At 43.7% G+C, this 10,074-nt stretch overlaps 1 protein-coding gene across 6 annotated transcripts in view; it reads left to right on the forward strand.

Moving 5' to 3' along the window:
• LOC148039767 (thiamine biosynthetic bifunctional enzyme BTH1, chloroplastic-like) overlaps positions 1-9,336 on the forward strand; it is a 154,646-nt gene extending 145,310 nt beyond the window's left edge. For 5 of the 6 annotated variants that reach the window (XM_087693869.1, XM_087693827.1, XM_087693834.1 and 2 more), the window contains 4 exons: positions 7,451-7,578; positions 7,684-7,937; positions 8,194-8,230; positions 8,396-9,336. In XM_087693869.1, the coding sequence (XP_087549995.1) occupies positions 7,451-7,578; positions 7,684-7,937; positions 8,194-8,230; positions 8,396-8,902 (926 nt within the window). In that variant the 3' untranslated portion in view covers positions 8,903-9,336. The remainder of the gene's footprint in view (positions 1-7,450; positions 7,579-7,683; positions 7,938-8,193; positions 8,231-8,395) is intronic. The other variant, XM_087693859.1, reaches the window with a different exon arrangement.
• The last annotated feature ends 738 nt before the right edge of the window (positions 9,337-10,074 follow it).

Here is a 10,074-nt window from a genome sequence, read left to right on the forward strand (position 1 = left end):
ATTTTTGTTATGGGATCATTATATAAAATCTTCTCCAAAATTATTGCCAACAGATTGCAGAAAGTTTTTCCGCACCTCATTCATCCATGTCAATATGGTTTTATTAAAGGATGGAATATAATGCACAACATTTTGAATGTTCAACTCGGAATTGACTATGCCAAAGCTTCTAGCCAACAGGTTGTTATGCTTCAGCTGGATATTGGGAAGACATTTGATCATGTTAGCTGGCGTTTCTTGCGGCAATTGATGTTTACAATGGGTTTTGGGCCCTGTATGATTTCTCTAGTTGATACCATTAGTCAGGGTGTTGTGGCTTGTATTGCTCTTAATGGAGGGATTACAGAGGAAATTGCCTTGTCCCAGTCCCTTCGGCAAGGCTGTCCTCTCAGCCCTTTGCTGTTTGCTTTGGTAACTCACCCCATGCTCTCATTATTGGATAAGTTGGCAGCTCAAGGTGAGTTAGTTGTCTTATCTCTTCCTAGCGGTGACCAGCTTGTGGGTCAATCTTTGGCAGACAATTCTCTTATGTTCCTTAAGGGAGATCATATTAATGTTAATCGGGCAATGGTGGCGTGGAATCTTTTTGCTTTGGCATCAGGTCTTCACATTAATACTCAGAAATCCAGCCTTCTCTCCTGTACGGAGAATGATTTGCAGGCCTTGGGCTAGAATGGAATTGTGATGACAAGGGGTAATATTACTAGATACTTTGGATATCCTATTGGTGTGGAGGTTGCTCCTCGTGCCTTGCTGGATCGGATGGCCTCCGGAATTTATGACAGGTTCATGTACTGGAAATCTCAGAGTTGGCCACTACATGTTAGACTAAAAGCGGCTCAATGCATTATGACCAATATGATCTCATTCTTTTTGCCATTGCTTCCTTGGACTAAGAAGTCCATTTTGGATTAGGTTCGGCCTATCAGATTTATGCTCTAGAAAAAGAAAGGCAATCGTTTGGGGCAGGTATGGATCTCATGGCAGCATGTGACCACTCCGAAAAGGATGGGGGGTGCAGCTCTGCTAGATGTTAATTTGCATATGGCCCCTTTGAGGCTATCCCTGTTGCAAAGTCTATGTATTCAGTGTCATCCTTGGTTAGATATTGCCAAATTCTTGATAGAAAAAACTAGCATCTCTCATGGTAGCACAGTTATTCATGCCTCCTGGTGGCATGTGCTTATTCCTACGCGGCCTTTGAAGGTCTCCTGGTCTTCTCTCCTTTCGCACTTGATAGCTTCCTAGCAGGAGATGCTTCGTTTTGCAGTTTGGCGTCCCTTATATATTCGTAAAGAGGAAAATTCGCTGCAAGGAGAAGTATTGACTTCCTCAACGTTGTTGGATTGGCCACAAAAAGATTTGCAGCGAGACAAGTTCAATCGCATGGCTAGGTTGGGGTTGAAGACAGTCAATGATGGTGTTATTCTTGGGCAGCTCTGTCTTTATTCCTTTAGGCGTATTGGTCAGTACTTTAGGGTGCCTCCTGTATATAGGGACATTTGGTCGTCCGTACAGGACAGTCTTTAGAGGTTCTTTCCTTTGCCTGTGTTACAGCCATTGGATCCTTGGCGTGATTGGATGTTTGTGCTTCTTGATGATTTTGAGAAAAGGTCAGCTAATCAAAAATATCATCAGATGGTGGAAGCCAAGAGATGGGTTATGGGGAAAGTGAATAGGTTATGGCATCATAGGGACAGTAAAAAGAAGTGGCGGGAAAGGTTTATCCAGCTTTGGAAGTCTAAGGTCCCATATCAGGGAAAAGTGTTCATGTGGTGCCTGCTCATTGGGGGCCTTCCAATGGGAGAAGTGCTTCGTGCCCGAAAAATCTCTGTTGGGCACTGCGTTTTCTGCACTATGTGTGATAAGACATTGCTTTACCTCTTTGTCTCTTGCCTTGTTGCATGACAGATCTGGAATTTCATTTCCCATGTGTGGTCCTCGGTGACTCAACACCGCCTATTAGTTCATTCATGGATTATGGGAAATATGTCCTCCATGTCCTCTTTGAGTTTAGATTGTTCCTATCTATTTCATTTCCTTAGATGGACAGCCCTGTGGCATATATGGCATACTCGCAATGCCTTTATTTTTGATTCAGCAACAGGCATCCATGGCCATGTGGCCCGTGTACGTGGACCAGTGTTATGGCAAATCTCCTCTATGATGTCAGCGGACCTGGTTCTTCCGGATATTGCTGTTCCTGGCTGGCGATTGTTCGCTCTACTCCAGTTGTTCTTTTTGTGTGATCTATTAGTACTGTTCATGTAATAGGTTGTTCTGGTTGTTTTGTGAACTTGCAGGCCCCATGTAAATATTAGTTATAGAGAGAGTGAGAGAGACAGAGTATGCTGATCTGATGGTCTGATGTAATAGAATGTAAGAGATACAGAGAGAATGCTGACTTAATGGTCTGATGTAAATTTTTTTACTGCTTAATTCAATTATCTTCATGAAGAGAGAGAGAGAGAGAGAGAGAGAGAGAGAGAGAGAGAGAGAGAGGCTTAGGGCTTCTTTTATGAAAATAAAAATAAGAGAGAAACGGCTTGAGCTTGGAGCCCTTCTTGTGACTTGCGCACACCACTGGCCTGCTGTAGTTCACGGCTGCTGTTCCTGGAGCGTGCAGGGGGACAGGCGTAACCGGTTGGCTCCTTGTGATTGTTTGCCAGCATGATTGTGGTTCAGGTGTATTGCAGCTGGTAGGGACCTTGCACTGCATAACTCCAGGCATGTTTCATTGTGTACTGTATGGGGCTCAAGCACACTACAGATAGACTTGCAGACGGTCAATTGTCTAGCAGGCATGAGCTGTAGGGAAAGAGAGTGCAACCCAGGTGGGGCAGTGACCTGCAGGGTACAATGTCCTACACGATTCTAGCACGTGCGTGCACACACACACACACACACACACACACAGAGCAGCTGCTGCTGTGGACAAGACTGTGCACCGCTTGCACTCTTGCAGGCTCAGGCATCCTATGCCCTTGCGTGCCAGCAAACTGACAGAGAGCGATTGAAATAGTAGCAAACAAAGGGTAATTTCAGGGAATCACAGTGTCACAACATGCAAGAAAGAGGAGGCTTGTGTATCAGCTGTAGGTTTTCATCATGCCTGAGTTGAATACTTCCTTCATTGATGGCGTTATGGAGGCTTTGGATCCTGACTCGGATACAGAGGAGGTGGAAGAAATGGTTCCTTGCATTGAAATGATGCCACTGTGCCCCGAGTTGCTGCCATGTTCAATGGTTTAGATACCAGTCAAATGCAACAAGCACACCTCTGACGATGTGACGGTAGATTTTGAAGCTCTTCCACAGTCAGAGCATTGTGCTTGTTCTTATGTGCAGGTTATCTTGGTTGTTGAAGAATCCCATAAGTTGGACTCGGAACATCTATTGGAATTCGTTTTGCTAATATGCTGTTGAGTGAATATGTTCAACACAACTAGGAATCCTTTCAAACCAGGATAAAGAGGATGTTTTTGATGCTGCCGTGGACACCAAGATTATATTGTGCACTTTTTCAGCCTTCTATGAAAAAGGGGTCATCCTATTCTTCACTGCAGCATTCCGGTGCTTTCATGGATCCGCCAATGGTTGAACTCCATCTTGCAGGAGGTTTGTGTGGAAGAAATCTTTGCTGGCCCAACAGGCTTCTATGAGATAATGCTCAAATCAACAAGCACTCGGGATGATCTTTTGGAATCTGGCTAGAGTTTCATTGTTCTTTGATAGGTGGTTCATGTTGTGACTTGGAGACCGTTGGTGGATTTTCAATGTTTGCTCCAATAGGAATACCCAGTATGGGTCGAAATAGAATGTCGTCCTACAATTTATTTGCTATTGCTTAAAGATGCTATGGGGTTTCCCCTAGCTTGCGGGCTACCAACTACAACCACATGTGCATGTTGTGGGATATCTCACACAAAAAGCCTAATTGGCTACACTCGAATTGTCGTGGAATGCCTTCATTGCACTATCTTTTGAAATGGGATACTTTTGCAAGACATTGCTTTTTTGCGGGCTACTGGGGCACTTCATGGATGAATGCCGAGAGAAGACCGCTTCCGTGGAAGATTTGGCTCCAATGGTCAATGATGTTTCTATGGATGATGGCCCACAAGCACATGCGGCTCTTGTGAGAACTAATGTGGATGAAGGGAAACAACCTACGCAGCCATTGGATATCCCGAATTGGGATTGGGTTGATGTGCTAGAAGAGCAAAAAGTATGATGTGGGTACAACATTAGTTTACACCTAGCACTTCACAGGACCCCTTGCACACCTATGTGCGACACAAAGATAACCCATTGTTGGTACCCATTCCTAATGACATGGTTTCGATGGGCCCTCGAAAATCCTTAGTTATGAAGGCCTTTGCTGACCGTTCACAGGGCTCTCTTACTTAGCTTGTTTTTGATCCACGTGGTAAAGTGATCACCCCTTGGGATTGTTGAATCCAAGGGCTGCTCTGAAGTAGGGGAATGATCCCTCCACGTCCAAAGTGGAGCATATGGATATAAATGCTTAGATCCGTGGCCTGCTTAGATGTGGTCCTAGTAGATGGAGGCATCTAGCTTGGCAAAGTGAAATGGCTCTATCTAGTGTGACTACTTGGCATGGAATGGAAGGTGCCTAGTTGGGTTGCTATGTTTGTCATTGCTCCCCGTGTGGGTTCCTCTAGGCGAGTTGGCTTTGTGTCTTGCAGTAGTGTTGTGCACTACCTTCGGAGCTTCAAGCAGAAGAGACTGGGCGTCTCTGGTCCTTGTACTCCATAACACGATGGAGAGCTCCAAAACCATCATTGAAGAGGCAATGGTACCGTGCTCATATATCATAATATATTGTGCATTTGCATATGTTTGTAGTACCCCTGTCTTAGACTCTTGGTCACAAAGCTGGCAAGTCCTATCCTTGGGCTGGAGTATCTGTCCATCTACATGTCTCCCTTGGTAGGATGTGAGAGGAGGTGCAAATTTGTTCGTAGTAGCCCGTACGCTATGGGAGAGATGGGTGTCCATGTATGGTGGCCTAATGGTGAACCCATCATTAGAGAGATGCAAGAAGTGACTCTAATAGAACTTCATCCTTGATTCTAGAGGGAGTGGCGGTTTGTTCTGTGTCCTTGTCGTCTTAGTCCTCAAGATATCAACTCTGATCACTTGGCTCAACTCTAATCAGCTAAGAGAGTGTGTAGGCTAGTCAAGGCTATAGTCAGAAGATGTTAGGTGGTCAATATCCAAACCATGTAGGCTCATCCAAATGGTCACCTCTAAAAACCAATGGTTCTTTTTGCCCTTTGTTGCTAGCTTTCTAGATGAACTTAGTGTCAATCTAGATTATCTATGGTATAGGACTCCCAGCCATCATAATAATCTCTCTCAATTTGGGTTTGATCAATGACTGGGGTTAGACACCTGTGGTACAAACTACAGCCCCATACCCTTGCTCCATATAGTAGTGTAGGTGTGACTAGGGTGTCAAACAACTATAGTTTGGTGTGAGGATCATAGAAGTGTATGTGAGCACATTGACTCTCGAGTGCACTTGCTGTTGCATAGCCTTGTGCCAAACATGCCTTTGATGCCCTCTCAATGAAAATCATGGGCCAGAGAAGGCGACTCCTAGATAGACATATTCGTCAGGTGCTCCACTATGTCTCCTCCGAATGTGAAGTGATATTTATGGATCTACTCACCCATGCCGCTGAAGTGTTGAAGACCATGGTTTTGGTCTTCTCAAGGTCTATTGTGAGGTCTCTATCTCTAGCAAAGATGTGCAAAGCATCTAGGTGGCAATGCAATCCCTCCAGTGAATCCGAAATGAGAATGATATGGTCTACATATAATAATATTAGTATCAACACTCTTGCTAGGTTGACTCTGGCTCTCATCCTTGGTCAATGTAATCAGATACTTCATCTATATATAAACCAAACAATGTGGGTGAAAGTGGGCATCCTTGTTTCAATCCTATGGTACTATCAATCCTCTTTGATAGCTCCCTACGTGTGCGTACATGGCTTGTCACTGTCTCATATAATGTGTAAATAACCCATTGTATACCCTCAGGCACTCCAATATCATGCAGTCTCTGCATAATGCATGGGCAAGGCTTTGTATCAAATGCTTTGCAGAATCCACAAAGCAGTAGTAGATCCTCTTGTCTCAAGCTCGACCCCACTCAATAATGACTTGAGTGTGAGGATACGGTCCAATATGGTATACCCTCGTCTAAAACTATGTCCTTGTGCCCTCTTGCCTTACATCTCAAGCCACTCACTGAGTTCATACTCAATAGAGATCCATATATCTTGGCCAAAGTATGGCAAATCATGATAGTAATTGCTAGGGATCAAAGATCACCACTCTTAAAGAGTGGAATTATAGTATTGTGTGATGAGATCATAGGGAGCCCCTCACATATTGCTCTATTGAACATATTTGCTAGTATGGGTGCTAGTATGTCACAAGCATGTGAGACTAGCCCATCCTCCTCCTGTGCCCTCCTATTCTATAATCTATAAATCACATCCCTGACCACTTTCCAGGTGAAGAGAGACCACTGTGTTGGCCTCCTGGTCCGTGGGAGCTCCATAGTGGCTGTCTTGGCAGATCGTATAGCTGTCTCCCATAGTCAAGCCATGCATTTGGTGATGTAATCTATATGGGGGCTTGTCTGTCATGAAACATCTTCCTTTCACTTTTGCTATCCCATCCCAATAATAGTTGATATATACACGAAGTGTACACCATTAGCAGAGGATGTATGTCCTTGCATCTGAATGGCAACAGATGCATGTCCAAGGGGACCAACACAGCCATCCCAAGATAGTTAGGTGTGCTTACTTGCAGGTGTGTGTAAGGACGGTGTGTAAGGGTGACATTCCCAATATTGAAGTATGGGTAGCTAACACAGGGAATTGAACAAGAAAATGTACAAGGAACTGAAGATAATTAGAAGATCCTAACGCTATTGTATTTGATAATGCAAGTATAAAATTTAAACCTAAGTTATTAAAAGAAAGGGAAAGAGAATCTACATTTACAGGAGAAGGGGTAGGGATGGGAGGGGATTGCTATTGAGAAACACCAACAACATGTTCAAATGAAACAGAAAGTAATGTGATAGGTATACTATTGACAAATGTGTGCCTCTAGAGCCCACAGCCTTTCACTTTTGTGCTGGCTTTCTTCTGAACATTACACTTCTTGCTCTCTCATGTCATGCATCCATCCTTTTGCCTTTTCTCTTCTCCATCTTGCCAGCCTCTTGATCGTGTCTCCTTCCTTTTGCTTCTTTCCTCCTGTTCACTGCCTCCTTTTTCCATCTTGCCTACACCTTGTTGGGTTTTGGGCCTTGGCAGGTTTGAACTTGGTGTTTGACATCTATTATTTGCAGGGGTATTTTATAATGAGCTCAACCAACACTTCTGGGTTTCACATGCAGGACAAACATTTTTTGAGCTTCATGGACCGCATGTAGCAACAAAGAACACCCATGGTACAGGTTGCACTCTGGCTTCATCTATTGCTGCAGCTATGTCAAAAGGCATGGAAGTCCCTCAGGCCGTGCAGGTGTACATCTGTAATTCTTCTGCCGTTGAGCTAGTTAGCTGCTTATGTTTATCAAGTTTATCTTATACCATCTAAAATTTCAGTGTTAATATAATCTTGTGCCAGGCAGCAAAACAGTACGTTCAAGAGGCATTGCAACAAAGTATCAAACTGTCAATTGGCAAAGGGCCACATGGTCCACTTGATCATTTATTCAGGCTCACTGGATGGCAAAGAAAGGCATCACAGAAGCATTTTAAAGCTAGTGATCTGCTCTTATACGCTGTGACAGATTCAAACATGAATAGAAGGTGGGGACGGTCCACCTCCACAGCAGTGAAAGCAGCTATAGAAGGAGGTGCTACAATGATTCAGCTGAGGTTTGTCCTCAACTTGTGCTTTATGGTGTTTTCACTTCCCTGAAAAGCAGACTGTTATTAAGATAGACACAGTAACCATGCACAGCCAAAAGCTGTGAAAATCAAGGATTATTGCAGCCTTCTTTGGAGCACTGTACTTTCTGGTGTTCCTGCATAAGTGCTATGAATATCATCTTCTGTATGAAGGCTTGAATAGTTAATTGCCTGTTTTACATTAGAAGGCTGAAATATATTCCCCCTTTCCTCGCATGGTTAGCAGGGAAAAAGATGCAGAGTCTGGGGATTTTCTGAAGGTATGTCAAGAAGTATGTAGAAAAGTGGTTGTATTGGATATAGTTGATCATTCAGTCTGACTGCCCATGAAATAAGCCATGTATCTTAGCATCAGCCATTGCATAAAGATATTTGTTAATCCAGTCTCTGCTGGAAAATTATTCACTCTGCTTGTCTGGTTCAAGGAGGCACTGTCATGCGTAGAAGTTGCACGGGAGAGTGGAGTACCCATTGTAATCAATGATCGGCTGGATATAGCTATGGCGAGTGATGCAGACGGAGTGCATTTGGGGCAGACTGATCTTCCTGTAAGCACTGCAAGGTCTCTGTTAGGTTCTGGCAAGATCATTGGAGCATCATGCAAAACAGTGGAGCAGGCGCAGAAAGCTTTCCAGGATGGGGCAGATTATGTAGGTTGTGGAGGTGTGTATCCAACTACCACAAAAAAGGACAACACAACCATAGGACTGGAGGGATTGCAGAGTGTGTGCGATGGAAGCCCACTTCCTGTGGTTGCAATTGGGGGTATAAATGCCTCAAATGTTGAAGACGTCTTCCACAGGAGGCCAGCAAACTTGCATGGGGTGGCAGTTGTTTCTGCCCTGTTTGACAAGCCTGATGTGTTCAAAGAGGCACGTGAATTATCCAGGATTCTTTCCATAGCTGGGACTACAAGCCTTCACAAGCTGTAGTTTTGGTATCGAAATTGTTTCTGCCGTGGCCTTCCCGGAGAACATCAGTTATTCAGGTTCACAAAAATAACTATCTTACCAAGATGTACTTGCTCTCTTTAGGGTGTTTAAAGGAAAAAAGGACATCAAGAGCGGCTATAGTTTTTTGGCCTCAGCCTTCATCCCATATGATGTACATACTTGTTGATAATATTTATGTTCAACAGGGTTGTGGCGTAGTGGTTCTAGTGTGGTTGAGTTCTAGGGGTGCATGAGTTCAGTCCCTGTGTCCCACATCGTTTGAGGCACATTACAAATCTATTTGCATCCAGAAAAAGGTTGTCTTCCCCTAATTAATAGTGAGCAAAACTTAGCATGCAATCAATTAATAAAGGTGCCTTAAAATTGATAGTCACTTCAATGTGGCTTTCTGAGGGGGTGCTCTTTCTACCATATGTACTGTGTCATTGGCCTAGTATAGTATAATATTTTACTTTTTATAATTGAGATGCTTGTTCTATTTTAAAAAGGATGTGCATCGGGCAGATTGTCATCGAGCAAAAATGACATGTGGGTATTCATTTAATGTTTCTCTTCTTTCTTCACCAGCACATAGAATTCAGTTTAAGGAATAATTGTAACAATCATTTTGTGTCCCATTGCACATGGTTTATTTTCACAAAAAAGCAAGGCTTGATGATGGGCAAACAAAGTAAATGGTGTAGCTAACAAATAATAAATTGCTAACTTTTGTATAGCATATATTATCCCTAGGCTTTCCTACTTGTGGTTTAATAATGAATCTCTTTGTTCGCAAGTTTTTGGCTTGCGAGGCTTACCAAGAAGTCCATGTTGGTGCATCTGGTGGCCTTGGTCGATCGGCTCTGTCCCTAACCCCTTAGCCCTTTTGCTCCCCACTTCATGCTTAGGGCACATCAAGGGCAGGAGATACCTAGGATTTGCCTATGGTTAGACTTGTCTCCTTAAGCTACACCCATCGCACCTTCCCTATGCACAAATTGGGTCCTCAAGTGTGGGACAAGACCCATGCTTACCTGCAGTTTAACCCAGCTTCCAGTTCCACACATGGACACAATGCATTGCATAGTGAGGTAGGCGCATCTCTTAGGTAGTGCTCTCTTTTTTTCTCAGGTGAATCCAATAACCCGTGCTTCACCACTAACTTCAGAGGC

The sequence above is a fragment of the Lygodium microphyllum genome, chromosome 2, assembly GCF_053477565.2.
Source record: "Lygodium microphyllum isolate KBCC chromosome 2, Lygodium_microphyllum_v1.1.10, whole genome shotgun sequence".
NCBI lineage: Eukaryota > Viridiplantae > Streptophyta > Polypodiopsida > Schizaeales > Lygodiaceae > Lygodium > Lygodium microphyllum.